We start from the raw sequence: 20349 nt of genomic DNA, 5'->3' as shown, positions 1-20349 counted from the left end.
TCATTTATTTGTTATGCTGATGACACTTAACTGAACCAAATCATTTGTTGGCTGAAGAATTGTAAATGGGCTGCAACCAGTCAGAAAATTACCACATATGCAAATAGTGGCCAGCCAATGATTTTGGCAAAAAATATTTAGTCCTAAAACCCATCATATCTAAATTCTACATATTCATCCCTTCTCCAGAACTCCCTCCAACTATCAAGAAGGAGCTACAGGATCTAGAGACTGAGGAGGGAGAGGCTGCCTCTCTGTCCTGTGAGCTTTCTAAGCCTCCTCAGCCTGGAGTGTTGGTGCAGTGGAGGAAGAACAGGCTGCCACTGAGAGCCAACAGGAAGTATGAGATGAAACAAGATGGCTGCCTGCTCGAGCTCCTCATCAAGGACCTCAAACCAGAGGACAGTGGCAGCTACTCCTGTCTAGTAGGAGGAGCAGAGAGCTCTGCTAGTCTGGTTGTGACAGGTGAGTTCATTATGCAGGATTAAATGAATGCAACATGCAAATATCTTATTGCAAAGTAATGTTGAATGCACAATTCCTTACAAGAACATTGTTATCCTGATACATGGCCACATATTTGACCTTAAGCTGGACATTATTTTGGGTCATCAAGCTTTTCAAACATGTGCTCTCTCCTCGGTTTCCCAAAAGTAACTTCTCTCTGCTCCATCCCGTTCAACCTGAATTTGAGTTCCCTTCATTGTTTCATCAGCGAGCAGGAAATATATTTCAGCAGCTACACTGATGACATCACGCTTTACCAAGATGTTGCAAATTATCTAGCAACTTATCAATGTTTGTCCTGAAGGACAGAACATTAAACCAGCAGAGATATGTAAATGCTTCATAACAATTTCCCCTCCAGAACTCCTTCCATCTTTCAACAAGGAGCTACAAGATGCAGAGGCTGAGGAGGGAGAGGCTGCCTCTCTGTCCTGTGAGCTTTCTAAGCCTCCTCAGCCTGGAGTGTTGGTGCAGTGGAGGAAGAACAGGCTGCCACTGAGAGCCAACAGGAAGTACGAGATGAAACAAGATGGCTGCCTGCTCCAGCTCCTCATCAAGGACCTCAAACCAGAGGACAGTGGCAGCTACTCCTGTCTAGTAGGAGGAGCAGAGAGCTCTGCTAGTCTGGCTGTGACAGGTGAGTAAATATACTGTACTTGACAGTAATATCTAATGCTATTACTACAATGTCAGATGGTAGTTACATTATTGGAAAAGTATTTTAGTACAAAGTTAAACTTTTAGTACAACTTCCCCTACTGCTTAATGGTCACATATTGGACCCAAACACTTTGACTTTTTCTAGAGCATCATGTTCTCAGACATGAACTTCCTCCTCTGTAATAGATGATAATCCGATCTCTCCGCCTCATATTGTTCTCTCTGTAATGCTCTCTTGCTTGGTCATAATTTGGAATAGAATGACATTCATTTGTTACACTGATCACACTCAGATATACCATGTCAATTATCTGCTAAATAATAGTCAATGGGCTGCAACAAGTCACAAAAATAGATATATGCAACAAATAGGCCAGCTCTATGATTTTGCCCAAAATATATATTTTCTTAAAATCCAACATATCTCAATGCTCCATATTCATCCCTTCTCCAGAACTCCTTCCATCTTTCAAGAAGGAGCTACAGAGTGTGGAGGCTGAGGAGGGAGAGGCTGCCTCTCTGTCCTGTGAGCTTTCTAAGCCTCCTCAGCCTGGCGTGTTGGTGCAGTGGAGGAAGAACAGGCTGCCACTGAGAGCCAACAGGAAGTATGAGATGAAACAAGATGGCTGCCTGCTCCAGCTCCTCATCAAGGACCTCAAACCAGAGGACAGTGGCAGCTACTCCTGTCTAGTAGGAGGAGCAGAGAGCTCTGCTAGTCTAGCTGTCACAGGTGAGTTCATATAGTGTACTGGTTGATATGAAATGTTACAGTATTACTCCAATGTCAAATGGTAGTTACATTATTGGAAAAGTCCAGTATTGTAATACAACGTTGAACTATGGTAATGCAGTGAGTCTCTTCTGAATGACTCCCCACTGCTTCATGGTCACATATTGGACCCAAACAGCTAGACATATTCTGGAGCATCATGTTCTCAGACATGAACTGCCTCCTCAGCACTCAAGGAGAATATGTTCTCCGCCTCCTCTTGTTCTCTTTGTAATGTTCTCCTGGTTGGTCATCAGTTGAGATCGAATGTCATTTATTTGTTATGCTGATGACACTTAACTGAACCAAATCATTTGTTGGCTGAAGAATTGTAAATAGGCTGCAACCAGTCAGAAAATTACCACATATGCAAAAAGTGGCCAGCCAATGATTTTGGCAAAAAATATTTTGTCCTGAAACCCAACATATCTAAATTCTACATATTCATCCCTTCTCCAGAACTTCCCCCAACTATCAAGAAGGAGCTACAGGATCTAGAGACTGAGGAGGGAGAGGCTGCCTCTCTGTCCTGTGAGCTTTCTAAGCCTCCTCAGCCTGGAGTGTTGGTGCAGTGGAGGAAGAACAGGCTGCCACTGAGAGCCAACAGGAAGTATGAGATGAAACAAGATGGCTGCCTGCTCCAGCTCCTCATGAAGGACCTCAAACCAGAGGACAGTGGCAGCTACTCCTGTCTAGTAGGAGGAGCAGAGAGCTCTGCTAGTCTGGCTGTGACAGGTGAGTTCATTATGCAGGATTAAATGAATGCAACATGCAAATATCTTATTGAAAAGTAATGTTGAATGCACAATTCCTTACAAGAACATTGTTATCCTGATACATGGCCACATATTTTACCTTAAGCTGGACATTATTTTGGGTCATCAAGCTTTTCAAACATGTGCTCTCTCCTCGGTTTCCCAAAAGTATCTTCTCTCTGCTCGATCCCGTTCAATCTGAATTTGAGTTCCCTTTGTTGTTTCATCAGCGAGCAGGAAATATATTTCAGCAGCTACACTGATGACATCAGGCTTTACCAAGATGTTGCAAATTATTTAGCAACTTATCAATGTTTGTCCTGAATGACAGAACAATAAACCAGCAGAGATATGTAAATGCTTCATAACAATTTCCCCTCCAGAACTCCTTCCATCTTTCAACAAGGAGCTACAAGATGCAGAGGCTGAGGAAGGAGAGGCTGCCTCTCTGTCCTGTGAGCTTTCTAAGCCTCCTCAGCCTGGAGTGTTGGTGCAGTGGAGGAAGAACAGGCTGCCACTGAGAGCCAACAGGAAGTATGAGATGAAACAAGATGGCTGCCTGCTCCAGCTCCTCATCAAGGACCTCAAACCAGAGGACAGTGGCAGCTACTCCTGTCTAGTAGGAGGAGCAGAAAGCTCTGCTAGTCTAGCTGTCACAGGTGAGTTCATATAGTGTACTGGTTGATATGAAATGTTACAGTATTACTCCAATGTCAAATGGTAGTTACATTATTGGAAAAGTCCAGTATTGTAATACAACGTTGAACTATGGTAATGCAGTGAGTCTCTTCTGAATGACTCCCCACTGCTTCATGGTCACATATTGGACCCAAACAGCTAGACATATTCTGGAGCATCATGTTCTCAGACATGAACTGCCTCCTCAGCACTCAAGGAGAATATGTTCTCCGCCTCCTCTTGTTCTCTTTGTAATGTTCTCCTGGTTGGTCATCAGTTGAGATCGAATGTCATTTATTTGTTATGCTGATGACACTTAACTGAACCAAATCATTTGTTGGCTGAAGAATTGTAAATGGGCTGCAACCAGTCAGAAAATTACCACATATGCAAAAAGTGGCCAGCCAATGATTTTGGCAAAAAATATTTTGTCCTGAAACCCAACATATCTAAATTCTACATATTCATCCCTTCTCCAGAACTCCCTCCAACTATCAAGAAGGAGCTACAGGATCTAGAGACTGAGGAGGGAGAGGCTGCCTCTCTGTCCTGTGAGCTTTCTAAGCCTCCTCAGCCTGGAGTGTTGGTGCAGTGGAGGAAGAACAGGCTGCCACTGAGAGCCAACAGGAAGTACGAGATGAAACAAGATGGCTGCCTGCTCGAGCTCCTCATCAAGGACCTCAAACCAGAGGACAGTGGCAGCTACTCCTGTCTAGTAGGAGAAGCAGAGAGCTCTGCTAGTCTAGCTGTGACAGGTGAGTTCATATACTGTACTGGTTGATTTCTAATGTTAAAGGCTATTACTCCAATGTCAGACGGTAGTTACATTATTGGAAAAGTTCAGTATTTTAATACAAAGTTGAACAATGCTAAATGCAATGAGTCTTTTCTGAAATACTCCCTACTGCTTCATGGTCACATATTGGACCCAAACAGCTTGACATATTCTGCAGCATCATGTTCTCAGACATGAACTGCCTCCTCAGCACTCAAGGAGAATATGTTCTCCGCCTCCTCTTGTTCTCTTTGTAATGTTCTCCTGGTTGGTCATCAGTTGAGATCGAATGTCATTTATTTGTTATGCTGATGACACTTAACTGAACCAAATCATTTGTTGGCTGAAGAATTGTAAATGGGCTGCAACCAGTCAGAAAATTACCACATATGCAAAAAGTGGCCAGCCAATGATTTTGGCAAAAAATATTTAGTCCTAAAACCCATCATATCTAAATTCTACATATTCATCCCTTCTCCAGAACTCCCTCCAACTATCAAGAAGGAGCTACAGGATCTAGAGACTGAGGAGGGAGAGGCTGCCTCTCTGTCCTGTGAGCTTTCTAAGCCTCCTCAGCCTGGAGTGTTGGTGCAGTGGAGGAAGAACAGGCTGCCACTGAGAGCCAACAGGAAGTACGAGATGAAACAAGATGGCTGCCTGCTCGAGCTCCTCATCAAGGACCTCAAACCAGAGGACAGTGGCAGCTACTCCTGTCTAGTAGGAGGAGCAGAGAGCTCTGCTAGTCTGGTTGTGACAGGTGAGTTCATTATGCAGGATTAAATGAATGCAACATGCAAATATCTTATTGCAAAGTAATGTTGAATGCACAATTCCTTACAAGAACATTGTTATCCTGATACATGGCCACATATTTGACCTTAAGCTGGACATTATTTTGGGTCATCAAGCTTTTCAAACATGTGCTCTCTCCTCGGTTTCCCAAAAGTAACTTCTCTCTGCTCCATCCCGTTCAACCTGAATTTGAGTTCCCTTCATTGTTTCATCAGCGAGCAGGAAATATATTTCAGCAGCTACACTGATGACATCACGCCTTACCAAGATGTTGCAAATATCAAGCACTTATCAATGTCTGTCCTGAAGGAAAGAACATTAAACCAGCAGAGATATGTAAATGCTTCATAACAATTTCCCCTCCAGAACTCCTTCCATCTTTCAACAAGGAGCTACAAGATGCAGAGACTGAGGAGGGAGAGGCTGCCTCTCTGTCCTGTGAGCTTTCTAAGCCTCCTCAGCCTGGAGTGTTGGTGCAGTGGAGGAAGAACAGGCTGCCACTGAGAGCCAACAGGAAGTATGAGATGAAACAAGATGGCTGCCTGCTCCAGCTCCTCATCAAGGACCTCAAACCAGAGGACAGTGGCAGCTACTCCTGTCTAGTAGGAGGAGCAGAGAGCTCTGCTAGTCTGGCTGTCACAGGTCTGTTCATTATGTGTAATTAAATTAATGCAACATGCAAATATCTTAATGCAAAGTTATGTTGAATGCACAATTCCTTCCAAGAACAAATTGTTATCCTGATACATTGCCCCATATTTGACCTTAAACTGGACATTATTTTGGGTCATCAAGCTTTTCAAACATGTGCTCTCTCCTCAGTTTCCCCAAAGTATCCTCTCTCTGCTCCATCCCGTTTAATCAGAATTTGAGTTCCCTTTGTTGTTTCATCAGCGAGCGGGAAATATATTTCAGCAGCTACACTGATGACATCACGCTTTACCAAGATGTTGCCAAATACCAAGCACTTATCAATGTTTGTCCTGAAGGAAATAACATTAAACCAGCAGAGATATGTAAATGCTTCATAACAATTTCTCCTCCAGAACTCCTTCCATCTTTCAACAAGGAGCTACAAGATGCAGAGGCTGAGGAAGGAGAGGCTGCCTCTCTGTCCTGTGAGCTTTCTAAGCCTCCTCAGCCTGGAGTGTTGGTGCAGTGGAGGAAGAACAGGCTGCCACTGAGAGCCAACAGGAAGTATGAGATGAAACAAGATGGCTGCCTGCTCGAGCTCCTCATCAAGGACCTCAAACCAGAGGACAGTGGCAGCTACTCCTGTCTAGTAGGAGGAGCAGAGAGCTCTGCTAGTCTGGCTGTGACAGGTGAGTTCATATACTGTACTTGACAGTAATATCTAATGCTATTACTACAATGTCAGATGGTAGTTACATTATTGGAAAAGTATTTTTGTACAAAATTGAACTTTTAGTACAACTTTCCCTACTGCTTAATGGTTACATATTGGACCCAAACACTTTGACTTTTTCTAGAGCATCATGTTCTCAGACATGAACTTCCTCCTCTGTAATCAATGATAATTCGATCTCTCTGCCTCATATTGTTCTCTCTGTGATGCTCTCTTGCTTGGTCATAATTTGGAATAGAATGACATTCATTTGTTACACTGATCACACTCAGATGTACCATGTCAATTCTCTGCTAAATAATAGTCAATGGGCTGCAACAAGTCACAAAAAATGATTGTATGCAACAAATAGGCCAGTTCTGATTTTGCCCAAAATATATATTTTCCTAAAATCCAACATATCTTCATGCTCCATATTCATCCCTCCTCCAGAACTCCCTCCAACCATCAAGAAGGAGCTACAGAGTGTGGAGGCTGAGGAGGGAGAGGCTGCCTCTCTGTCCTGTGAGCTTTCTAAGCCTCCTCAGCCTGGAGTGTTGGTGCAGTGGAGGAAGAACAGGCTGCCACTGAGAGCCAACAGGAAGTATGAGATGAAACAAGATGGCTGCCTGCTCCAGCTCCTCATCAAGGACCTCAAACCAGAGGACAGTGGCAGCTACTCCTGTCTAGTAGGAGGAGCAGAGAGCTCTGCTAGTCTGGCTGTGACAGGTGAGTTCATATACTGTACTGGTTGATACGTTAAAGGCTATTACTCCATTGTCGGATGGTAGTTACATTATTGGAAAAGTTAAGTGTTTCAATACGAGGTTGAACTATGCTAAATGCAATGAGTCTTTCCTGAAATACTCCCTACTGCTTCATGGTCACATATTGGACCCAAACAGCTTGACATATTCTGGAGCATCATGTTCTCAGGCATGAACTGCATCCTCAGTAAGCTAGAGGATATGTTGTCAACCTCATCTTTTTCATTCTGTAATGATCACCTGGTTGGTCATCATTTGGAAATCAAATGTTATTCATTTGTTGCACTGATGACACTCAAGTAATTCTTTGGCTAAAGAAAATCTAATGGGCTCTGCCACTTCATACAAATACAATATAATCTACAAATAGGCCAGCTCTGTGATTTTACCGAAAAATTTGTTTTTTTCCTAAAGTCAAACATATCTCAATACTCCATATTCATCCCTTCTCCAGAACTCCTTCCATCTTTCAAGAAGGAGCTACAGAGTGTAGAGGCTGAGGAGGGAGAGGCTGCCTCTCTGTCCTGTGAGCTTTCGAAGCCTCCTCAGCCTGGAGTGTTGGTGCAGTGGAGGAAGAACAGGCTGCCACTGAGAGCCAACAGGAAGTATGAGATGAAACAAGATGGCTGCCTGCTCCAGCTCCTCATCAAGGACCTCAAACCAGAGGACAGTGGCAGCTACTCCTGTCTAGTAGGAGGAGCAGAGAGCTCTGCCAGTCTAGCTGTCACAGGTCTGTTCATTATGTGGGATTAAATTAATGCAACATGCAAATATCTTAATGCAAAGTTATGTTGAATGCACAATTCTTTCCAAGAACAAATTGTTATCCTGATACATCGCCACATATTTGACCCTAAACTGGACATTATTTTGGGGCACCAAGCTTTTCAAACATGTGCTCTCTCCTCAGTTTCCCCAAAATAGCTTCTCTCTGCTCCATCCCGTTCAATCTGAATTTGAGTTCCCTTTGTTGTTTCATCAGTGAGCAGGAAATATATTTCAGTAGCTACACTGATGACATCACGCTTTACCGAGATGTTGCAATTTATCAAGCAACTTATCAATGTTTGTCCTGAAGGAAAGAACATTAAACCAGCAGAGATATGTAAATGCTTCATAACAATTTCTCCTCCAGAACTCCTTCCATCTTTCAACAAGGAGCTACAAGATGCAGAGGCTGAGGAGGGAGAGGCTGCCTCTCTGTCCTGTGAGCTTTCTAAGCCTCCTCAGCCTGGAGTGTTTGTGCAGTGGAGGAAGAACAGGCTGCCTCTGAGAGCCAACAGGAAGTATGAGATGAAACAAGATGGCTGCCTGCTCCAGCTCCTCATCAAGGACCTCAAACCAGAGGACAGTGGCAGCTACTCCTGTCTAGTAGGAGGAGCAGAGAGCTCTGCTCGTCTGGCTGTGACAGGTGAGTTCATACTCTCCTTGATCATAAGACCTTTTAAAGACTTTCACTCAGAATCAAGGTGGTGTTTTTCCATGTAATGAATTGTTTACAGTTTTTTTCTGTAGTCATTTGCAATATTTAAACATCTTAATGATAAGTGTACTTATGCTGAATTCCCAGTTTGCTGCATAAAATTCCAAGTACGTCTCGCTGCGGCCTGCGGGAAGGCGGGGCGTGACATCACGCCCCGCCCACATCACGGGCGAGTGCATTCTGGGACACATCACGGGCGAGTGCATTCTGGGATTGTTTGCGCCCGAATATATTAATTAATATTTTAATATATAATATATATATAGATCGTTAAATCGCTTGACGGTAAATTACGTAAATATATTAATTTATATATATATATATATATATATATATATATATATATATATATATATATATATAAAACGGGTGGCATAAATCAAGCGATCTGATTGGTTCCCAACTGTTGTATATTGAGCGTATACACACAGCTATACAGAGCTGCTATACACAGCTATATATATATAATATTTTTAAGTCAGGTTTTAAAGTGTAGGAAGCATCACAACTTGGGGCATTCATGGAAGACAACTGCAGTGTATTAACACTTTGGATTTATGTTCACTCACATTTGAAAACATTAAATTATTTAAATTAATAATAATAATAATTAATTAAATTAAAATTAGAAACCAATGAAGAACATAAGAACAAAAACTAAAAGAAACAAACAAAAAGAACACTCATATTTGATAAATGACTGGTAACAGTGAAATAAATGGTAACAGTGAATTTTTTGGGTTTTTCGGTTGGCTGGGTTCCTCTCCTTCCCTCATCGCTGTGAGTCCTTCTCCGTTGTGTGTTGTTCCGATGGTGTCGGCATTGAAATTACCTACCGAAGGTAAAACAGTCAAACTGAGTGAACTCATTAAGAGAGAATGTGAGAAAGAGAAAGAGAAAGAGAGAAAATACCTACCAATGGTCATTGACCCATGCCATCAACAAAGATTACTGTACATACCTGTCAAGGGTGTCATTTTCCAGTAGCATCAGACACCACCATCTCCGCAGGGCAGGCATGTCGTGCTGAAATTAAAGAAGGTTTTGCTTCAGTACTGAACACAGAATGAAAGAACCGGGTACAAATTATATTACAAGTCGCCTATTTCAAGTCTCATCGGAGTCCCAAAACAGTAGTTAGTCAGTCAGTCAGTCAGTCAGTCAGTCAGTCAGTCAGTTAGTTAGTAAAATAGTCCCAAAGCTATTCTACAAATTATCTACAAATTATATTACAAGTCGCCTATTTCAAGTCTCATCGGAGTCCCAAAACAGTAGTTAGTCAGTCAGTCAGTCAGTCAGTTAGTTAGTAAAATAGTCCCAAAGCTATTCTACAAATTATCTACAAATTATATTACAAGTCGCCTATTTCAAGTCTCATCGGAGTCCCAAAACAGTAGTTAGTCAGTCAGTCAGTCAGTCAGTCAGTCAGTTAGTAAAATAGTCCCAAAGCTATTCTACAAATTATCTACAAATTATATTACAAGTCGCCTATTTCAAGTCTCACTGTCTATCCAAGAAACCAATGAAGAACATAAGAACAAAAACTAAAAGAAACAAACAAAAAGAACACTCATATTTGATAAATGACTGGTAACAGTGAAATAAATGGTAACAGTGAATTTTTTGGGTTTTTCGGTTGGCTGGGTTCCTCTCCTTCCCTCATCGCTGTGAGTCCTTCTCCGTTGTGTGTTGTTCCGATGGTGTCATGGAGAAGACATGAAAGACAGGAAGACAGTAAGGCAGGAAGGCCAGAAATGGCATATTGAAGAACACTTAGTGGGTGTGTTGGTGCAGTGGTTAGCGTCCCCTACTTTTAGATTAAATGTTAGGGGTGTCATCAGAAAAACTGGTTGGTTATAACCCTAAATTTAAAAAAGGTGGTTGTGTGTTGTGATGAGTGAAGTCATACCCTAACAGGTGGGGGGGGGGGGGCGGGGGGTGGCCTGTGTGCTGTGTATGTGGGGCAGTGGCTTACTGATGATGCAGTGGGTTGTATGTAGTCTGTATATGGGAGGGTGGCACAGTAAGGTGGGGGAGTCAGGTTAAGGTGGTGGTGGGGAGGGGGCAGTTTTGTGTATTAGGTTCTTCCTCAGGACTAACCTCAGAGCCCAGTTTGCGCGTTCTCTTCAGCCTAAACACTGGGGAATAATTGCCACTCAATAGCTCCTGGCACTCTGCTGTCCAATGTGCGAAGACTTGGCCATGACTACAAATGAAAATGTACAATTGAATAAGTACGGCATTGAAATTACCTACCGAAGGTAAAACAGTCAAACTGAGTGAACTCATTAAGAGAGAATGTGAGAAAGAGAAAGAGAAAGAGAGAAAATACCTACCAATACCTACCAATGGTCATTGACCCATGCCATCAACAAAGATTACTGTACATACCTGTCAAGGGTGTCATTTTCCAGTAGCATCAGACACCACCATCTCCGCAGGGCAGGCATGTCGTGCTGAAATTAAAGAAGGTTTTGCTTCAGTACTGAACACAGAATGAAAGAACCGGGTCATAACAATGTCATAATAAAAAAATACTTACAACAGAGTAGTCAAATTCGGCCTCTAAGGTGACGTACAAGGCTGCCTGTACCCCAAAAAATGTTTTATAGCTTCAAAGTTTGATATAGACATGTGTGCAGCATTGGAGTAATTTATGGCAAATTTAAAATTTAATAAATTCCACCATTGACATAGGACCCACCATTATCATGAAGATGCCGCAGTCCAAACCCATTTGCTGGCTAGGGAAGCCCTTAATCAAGAAAGTCAAGTATTCATGAATTGAACACACTCACTCGCACATGCAATGTGTGATGCATATAACTATTTAAATACCTGCAACTCTTTGCCGGTTAGCTCCTCCCAGGAACCAACAGAAATGTTTTGAGCAATGTTCCTAAAATAATCAAAGGTAAACAATTACATTTGTCATAATGAAGAGAAAAACAATCAACAATTGCTTCAATTCAAATGAAAAGGGCCAGAAGAACACAGCCAAATCAATTACAAGAGTCAAATGAACTCAACCACATCGTAACAGTGAAAAGGTCAAAGGAACATGACCAAAGAAAAATCAGGGTTGCAAACGCATGTATGGTCAAAAAGAAGAGAGCGGTAGTTGAATCAAAATTATCTGTGTTATTCAGTGTTTTTCCACTCAAATTTATTAGTTACCTGTCCACTATTTTCAACTTTTATCTATTTATTTGATTTCATCTGAAATGTACAGGGCACTTACACATGAATCCAAAGATATGTTCAGAAACATTTTTGTCTCTCCTTCAAGCCCTCATACTGCCCTAACCCTAAGCCTATCTCCAAGCCCCAGGCTTGCCACACAGGGTCCAGATCTGTGTGCCAGCTCTTACCCTGACCTTTTTTTATAAAACCCCCCGCGAGTTGTTAGCATCCCTGAAAAATGAAAACGGTCATATGAACATGACCAAATGAAACTTATGAAAAGGTCATACGAACACGACCAAATGAAACTTACGAAAAGGTCATACGAACTTCATGGACAGGTCATAGGAACGTGGCCAAGTCCAACATTTTGCTATGTGTATATGTAAATATATAGTATATAAAACCTCAATAGTGGAATATACTGTTGCCCTCCTCTAAATCCAGACTCGCTCACTGCAAAAAGCGAGTCCAGGAAGAGGATGCGTTTCTGAGCTGGCTTGATGACCTAAAGAGAACAACCTTTGGTTTAATAAGTTAAAAAAGCATCATGGTGAAGTGCATCTGAAAAAAATGTTTCCTCGTGGAGGTACATGTCAGCATGGAGCCTGGCTGCTACGTCAAGCAATTGTGAAGGAAATGAGAATATACAAAGAAGAGACATGATTTCCCACTTCTTTCGAGACAGTGTAATTAATGGTAGATAATACGCACACAGATCTGATAGTGACCAGGTGTCCACAGAGGGATGAAAATGGCATCCAGCTGATGGGCTTGGCTCTAACAAAAGAGATTTGCAAAGACAAGATTAATCAATGTACTCAACTCAAGCATAGCATTGTCCAACATCATAGGGATCATACTTACAGGTATATTTGCCATAGGGTCCTTGCTAAGAGGTGGCAGCCAAGTTGGGCAGACGTACAGATCTACAATGTGGACCTTCTTCCTCTGATCAAGCATCAAAACACAACCTTAATTTAAATTCAAGGGTTAACACCTACAATGGCAATTAACTCAGCACATAGCAGATACTTAGTTTACTCTACCTTGGAAACTGCTATCCTCTTGATTATATCAAAACAGGCATTCCCAATCTGTGACAAAAAAAGTTGATTACTACATGTGGAAAATTGGGTATTGGGTTCGCACTATGTACCACAAGGAACTTACAGTTGACTCCATCTCCCTCTGCAGGCCTAGTGTTTGGAAGTCGGAACGGGTTAGGCAGCTGTTGTGGTCACGCACTATGAGTTCATGGCCCGGTCTGTTGTGGTCCAACACATAATGCAGCTGGAAAACACAAAGTACTATTACTATTTAATTCAAACCTAGTTTACCTCTTTCAAATATTCCATTATAACTATCGACAATCACAGTACCACTTTTTGTTGATCAGGGTGCGAAGCGAAGGACCAGCATGACCTCTTGGCCTCTATTGAGCCTACACATGTAAGAGCTGCACAGTGAGGCCCACACGGCATGCCTGCTGTTGAAGTGATATTGAAAGACAAAATGGGAGAACATTGGTGCATCGTACATAAACTATTTGTGTGCCCCTTTAAGAACAAAAGGACATAAGTGTACCTGCTTTAGGAGGGTCCACAGTCATGTCTTCATGTGTGCTTTGGCCTTGCTCTGCTGACACATGGCTGTTTTCTGGCAGATATTGTACACATAAGAAACGTAAACAAGTGAGGTCAAAAAAAAAAAGAAAAAAAAAAGAAAACACCAAAAGTAAGTAGTTAAGACAAACAAAATGTGTTGTGAAGGACAAAAGCAATACTTCTGTGCAATGTCATACGGTTACTAATGACCCATACATTAAACATTATGTGCCACTTCAACTATAATAGACATAGACAAACCTTCTTCAAGAGTGTCCCCATCGGTCGAACCTTGTTGAATTGTGCGGGAGTCTGTGGACTGTGTGCCTTCTACAATACAAAAAAAAACAATATTAAAATCATCATTCATTCAGCTTTCTGCTTTTGTGCTGAAGGATGCTGTAAATTAGACTTCTAGGTGAAGGCATAAAGGCAACATTTGTGTCATTTCAAATACATACCCAACACTGCTTGGCCATAAGAATTTAGAGTGACTTCCTGGCCAAATGTCCTCTTCAGTTTATCCATTGTGGCAGCATTTTTGTTTTGGTTGTAATGGTGCAGAATGTTTCTCATTAGGAAAACATGCGAAGATGGCGTCATCATGTTTAAGAAATGATTATTCTGCCTCATTCCAGAAAACAGCTGTTCCGCTGTCTGACTGTTCACCCAGCCACAGATCTCAGGAGAGAGTTCGATTTTCCGAAGGACATCACTCTTGTCCTTTGTATTGTCCTCATGAAAGCGATCATAGAGGGCGTAATGATCCGATGATCCTGTGAGAGGGTGTCCTTCTTGGTCTGGCAACTTTTTTTTGTTATGTAGCCATGGTAAGTTCACTGTAAGTTCACCTGCGTTTGCCTCTGCAATGTTGCTCTCGGTGGGTTCAAGCAACCTGCCACCATGCGGCCGAAAAGTGCCAGGCACTCTTTGGTTGGCGTGGGTAGCCAAACCGCGGGCAAAATCATACAGTGTTAGGTTTGGAAAATGCTTCATGGACAGCAGAATGTCGGTGTAGTCGCGTGGGCTTTCTGCTCGGATATTGAATTTGACAGCATACACCACGGCACAAGGACAGGTTACCACTGCCCATCCACCTATGAGAACAAGCCCCAAAGATAGAGGAAAGGCGTCAGAGCGAGAGAACATGACCTTGGTAGATAACGTTTCTGTTCTTCACTGTTATCCACAGATTGAATAAGGGTTCTACACTACAACTTAGTTTTTCAGTTGCATTTCTGTTATTCTCAGATCATTAACATTTTCACAGTTTTTAGTGCATTAAAAGTGCTTAAAGTTTATCTATAATTTTTTAATGTGTGCTTTAAGTGTCCTTCTTTTGTGAGACTAAAGCAACTGAGAAACACTTAGTAACACAACACTTGGTTTCCAGAGAGGGTTGGTTACCTGAAGCTCCCCAGATCTGAGAGAAGACCTTGTCATAGGTATCTCTGTTCTTCATTTGTTGCTGAAGTCTGTTGACAATGTCCATTCGTGAGCCCCGGGGGTCCACACCACACTGCCCACACAAGGCACGTAGATCTGCCATCTGTACAACACAATGTAAACATGCACACACACAATCTAAGTGGCTATTACGGCACGTTTCTATCAACGGTCACAGGCAACCGGTATAACACTCCAAAGCATAGGTACAGGTACGTTAAAACAAGCAGTCTTCTTTACAATCAATCTCATCACCCAATACATCTACCGTTCAAGGCAGGCACTTGCATATGCAAATTGTGGTTAAAGACAAAAAGTAAATGCAAAAAGTGTAGTCACAAATGACCTAGATGACAATTAAAGGCCTGTACATCCTACACAGGGACATTATTGCAACACTTTGCTTTCATACCTTGACCTTGAGAAGCTCGTCTGTGAGTCGGTCTTCTGTGACGTTCAACTCCAACTCTTCTGCTGGACTTCGTGGGGAATGCACCTTTCTGAATTCTGTGTTTAGGACTACATTGCCACTCCTGGTGTGGGGCCCTATCCAAGGCGCCCAGTTGTGATAGCTAGGACGTACAACAAAAGGGTTTTCCTTGTTACCTATGAGGGTGGGTGGGGGTGGTTTGGGAATAAAGAGAACATAAGACAATTTATGAACACCAGTCGTAACAAATCTGACATCTATTTTTACAGGAAACCAATTTGCAAATACAGGGATTCAAGTTATCAATCCTGTCATAGTGCCATCACATGAAAAAAAGCAATAGTTTATGTACTCACTGGTCACCAACCCACGGGAAATAACTTCCATTGCCACCTTCTCCCAGAACTCCTCTGCATCCACCCTGCCGTCAAAATCTGGCGGTGGTTCCTCAATATCGCTCACTTTAAAGAAAATGACAGTCATACCATAATCTGTGCAAGCCAAATATGTAGTGCTTCAGACAGACAGAAACACTTACCTGGCATACTAAACACCCCTTTTTTGTGAAGGTCCATAACAACAGTCACAGGGTGGTGCCCACACGAAACACATGCAAATGTGTAACTGTGGTCACAAAGTGCTTCGAACGTGAGGTAAGCTTGCAGAATTTTTTGTGCTGCTGGGAAACGTTTCCCAGCTGTTCTTTCCAGTGCCTCGATGACACTGCCAACAGCCTGGTGAGTCTGCAAAATCAACATCGCCATTACACATTTATTTACTGCATTTATTTACTGCATGCTGTTATAATAACAGAATAGACAAAAAAGTGAAAAAAATTGTTGTCCTACCTGAAGACTGTTTCTCAGGAACAGACACAGGTGTAGAGACAAGAGAGTGTGGTCATCGAAGTTGTGGATACCATCAGACCACTCCTGGTATCGGTAAACCAGGCCACACTTGTGACACCACTTGCTGTATAATGCAATACCTGTTCACAGTTATAAATTAAGAGATGGATAAAAAAATGAACGGGTGCAGTGAGTAAAAGTGTGGAAATTAAGCACCTCAAGAAAAATGAAATCAAAATTACAATTCAAATTGGGTCAGGTAAATAGCCACGATAACACATTTGCACTGATATTATACCAAGGGAGTGATTATGATTTGATGCAATGTCATTCTACCCTCTTATCACAATAGACATTGGCTCTTTAAAAAACAGCATAACATACACAGTAATACACACAATACACAAGAACCTACCCTCGATGACATCTGTAATGGTGACAATCTTGCCCTTGGATGTTATGAGTGATGGCTCACTCAGCATTGTTGGTTCTGGGCAGTGTCTACAGAATGTCTCTGGTGGTATTAACGCAGATGGAAATGACGTGGTGTGAACTGCATTGGGGGGAAGAACTTCCGGGAGTTTCTTGTGTCTGAAGAGGTCCTTAACCATCTTCTCCAAAGTTTTCCCAGTGGGCGGATATTCCACTCCATCCTCTTGCTCTGCGCCTGCCATGTCTTCAGTGAAATGCATGGCTCCTTTGTCACCCTCGTAACATTTAGTTCGTCTAAAAAGTGCCTGTTCCGTTTCAAATAGATGCCACTTGGCAACATACTTATGTATGCATGACTGGCGGGGACTTGCGCATGGGCAGTGCCAAGTTATTTTTTTACAGTCAAAACTGACCATGACACGACCAAGCCTGCTATAATAAGCGACCGTTGGCTCAAAAACAGAAAGGTATCTTTTTGAAGGAGGACCAGAGACGTTAACTAAACATGAGAGGGGAGTCCCAGCCGCAACAGCATCCCTCTGCCGTGCCAGACACATTTCTTTTTTGTTCTGTCCAAACCATTTCTCCTCTACCATCTTCTGAAGCACTTCCTCTGAAAGAGGAGACTGCAACTGCTTTGCTGGAGGACAGTAGGAGAGTGATTGAATGTGTGGACATTCAAAAGTTTTCAAATTTGAACGCTCAGCACAGTCCATGTTTCGATTGCACTCATCACTCTCGCAGCATGTCTTCTGGTTGTGCCCCCGAGTCCGTTTGATGACGTGCAATGGTGTGCTGGGGGATGCAAATGATTTTGCAACTGCAAAAATACAGTTTTCAAAATCAATACATTCTGACTTTAGATGGTGTTGAGCTGTAATATCGGTTTTTATGACCGTATGGCGTCTCAGGATGTGTACTCGCAAGTTCCGTCTATTTAACGTCAGTCCACATTGTGGGCACACCACTGTCTCTCTAACCTTGCGCCTAATCGGTGGAGGTGGAGGCTGCGAGAAGGGCATAGCAGCAGTGGAGGATGGAGGCTGCGAGGAGGGGGCAGCAGTGGAGGATGGAGGCTGCGAGGAGGGCTCAGCAGTGGAGGATGGAGGCTGCGAGGAGGGCTCAGCAGTGGAGGATGGAGGCTGCGAGGAGGGGGCAGCAGTGGAGGATGGAGGCTGCGAGGAGGGCATAGCAGCAGTGGAGGATGGAGGCTGCGAGGAGGGCTCAGCAGTGGAGGATGGAGGCTGCGAGAAGGGCATAGCAGCAGTGGAGGATGGAGGCTGCGAGGAGGGCTCAGCAGTGGAGGATGGAGGCTGCGAGAAGGGCATAGCAGCAGTGGAGGATGGAGGCTGCGAGAAGGGCATAGCAGCAGTGGAGGATGGAGGCTGCGAGAAGGGCATAGCAGCAGTGGAGGATGGAGGCTGCGAGGAGGGGGCAGCAGTGGAGGATGGAGGCTGCAAGGAGGGGGCAGCAGTGGAGGATGGAGGCTGTGAGAAGGGCATAGCAGCAGTGGAGGATGGAGGCTGCGAGGAGGGCATAGCAGCAGTGGAGGATGGAGGCTGCGAGGAGGGGGCAGCAGTGGAGGATGGAGGCTGCGAGGAGGGCATAGCAGCAGTGGAGGATGGAGGCTGCGAGGAGGGCATAGCAGCAGTGGAGGATGGAGGCTGCGAGGAGGGGGCAGCAGTGGAGGATGGAGGCTGCGAGGAGGGCATAGCAGCAGTGGAGGATGGAGGCTGCGAGGAGGGCTCAGCAGTGGAGGATGGAGGCTGCGAGGAGGGCTCAGCAGTGGAGGATGGAGGCTGCGAGGAGGGTGCGGAGGCAGGAGACTGGTGACTATTTAAATGTTGAGTAAATTGATCCTTTCTAATTATGGTGGTGTTGCAATGAACACAATGAAAATGGGAGGACTTCCTACAAGCTAGACTGCATTTGCAGATGAAAAGTCCTGTAAACAAAAAAAGATTATCCAGTTGTTAGTAGTTGCATAAACGCAAAAGGTGCTTTTATATCTCAGGGAGAAGTTGGCCTATTAGCCTGCTTTTATTATGCCTACTACCGAGGTATTCACTTTCCTTTGTCCTTCATCCTAAGCTATTAGCCTAGTAGTTAGCCTACATCTTCAATTCTTAATCGGATTTTGGAGGTTCTAAAAATATGAAGATTCTTTGTTTTATTTTACTAGTTTCACTAGTTTCTCCAGTGAAAAGCCACTTGTGCTTGTTTATTATAAAGCTATGGCTGCATTCTGAAGTGTGCGATCAAGGAAATCGCACCCTGCTTCCATGCATGCCACACACTTATTGTCCATCCCATTAAACCCTACCTTTATGCTGCACCGCAAGCTTTGTGTGGTTTTCCATGTGGAGCTGCATCTGATACAATTTATCGCTAGTGTACATGCAGCAGGGGCATTTATAGGATCCACCCTCTAGTAATGATCCTGGGTCCGGGGGACCATCAAAATGTGTAGGATGCTGAGGAATAAAGACAAGATTAGACCCTCTGCTAACAAGAATCCATAATTACAGTAATAAAACAAGAACCATTTTGAATTTAAGCACAATCTGGTGTAGCACCCCTAAGCCTTACCTTTGTACCAATGGGGCACACCTGTGTTATTTAACTAACCCAACTAACTATTAATAGTTTCACTTCTTCCCCTCTAATGTGTACACTATACAAGTCTTAAGATATGACTAATACGTGTTCTTATCTAGATCTTTCTATTACTTTATTACAATATAAAATGTACCAAAATGTACCAAATTTTTACCACCGAATGAATTCAATGTTTGTGCTTTAAATCAACCAAAAAGTACCAATTATGAAACACAGATCATAGCAGCTATGCGCAGTCATATTTATCCGATTTAATGTGTTCAGGGTCTTAACAAGAGCAGAGAAGGCTAGACACTAACGTGTGTTAGTCAATTAATCATTATATTATATATATAAATATATAAATATATATATATATATATATATATATATATATATATATATATATATATAAACATATTATATAATAACCTATTAGTCAAATAATCCGATATTATTTATTTTAATGATAAATAATAGATAATAAACATATAGGTGCATGAAACATACCGCCATCGAATAGAAGTTTCCAGAAAGACCGGTTTTTCGAGAAGCATCTCTCAATCCCAGAATGCACTCGCCCGTGATGTGGGCGGGGCGTGACATCACGCCCCGCCCACATCACGGGCGAGTGCCTTCCCGCAGGCCGCAGCGAGATGCTTCTCTAAAATTCAGCTGCTGCATGGTCTCATATTTGACCATAAACTTGGCATTTCCTGGGGGATCCAGTTCTTAGATGTGCACTGTCTCTTCAATCTCTATGCTGATGATACCTAGCTGTACCAAGGTGTCCAAGATGTTGGACAGCTTATTGACAATGGTGTGGAATCGGTCATACATATAAAGATATCCTATAGATTGGCCAGCAATATGAATGTTCTGAGAAGATCTTTGCTTAGCATCAAAATATATGTAGATTAACCATATCCATCTCTCTTTCAGATCTCCTTCCATCTTTCAAGAAGGAGCTACAGAGTGTGGAGGCTGAGGAGGGAGAGGCTGCCTCTCTGTCCTGTGAGCTTTCTAAGCCTCCTCAGCCTGGAGTGTTGGTGCAGTGGAGGAAGAACAGGCTGCCACTGAGAGCCAACAGGAAGTACGAGATGAAACAAGATGGCTGCCTGCTCCAGCTCCTCATCAAGGACCTCAAACCAGACGACAGTGGCAGCTTCTCCTGTCTAGTAGGAGGAGCAGAGTGCTCTGCTGGTCTGGTTGTGACAGGTGAGTGTAATGGCTGAGTGAGCAGCAGGGGAAATAGGTATCAAAAGCACGACTCA

At 43.0% G+C, this 20349-nt stretch overlaps 1 protein-coding gene across 1 annotated transcript in view; it reads left to right on the top strand.

Moving 5' to 3' along the window:
• Positions 1-20349, top strand: part of obscna (obscurin, cytoskeletal calmodulin and titin-interacting RhoGEF a) — a 74672-nt gene that overhangs the window by 28871 nt on the left and 25452 nt on the right. Inside the window, exons 31-33 of the mRNA XM_084473583.1 lie at positions 7503-7778; positions 8184-8459; positions 20018-20293. Of these exons, the coding sequence (XP_084329709.1) occupies positions 7503-7778; positions 8184-8459; positions 20018-20293 (828 nt within the window). The remainder of the gene's footprint in view (positions 1-7502; positions 7779-8183; positions 8460-20017; positions 20294-20349) is intronic.

Source organism: Micromesistius poutassou, assembly GCF_964030765.1.
Source record: "Micromesistius poutassou genome assembly, chromosome: 9".
NCBI classification, from domain to species: Eukaryota; Metazoa; Chordata; class Actinopteri; order Gadiformes; family Gadidae; genus Micromesistius; species Micromesistius poutassou.
The sequence above is the reverse complement of the archived record's forward strand: the minus strand, read 5'-3'. Positions and strand labels throughout refer to the sequence as shown.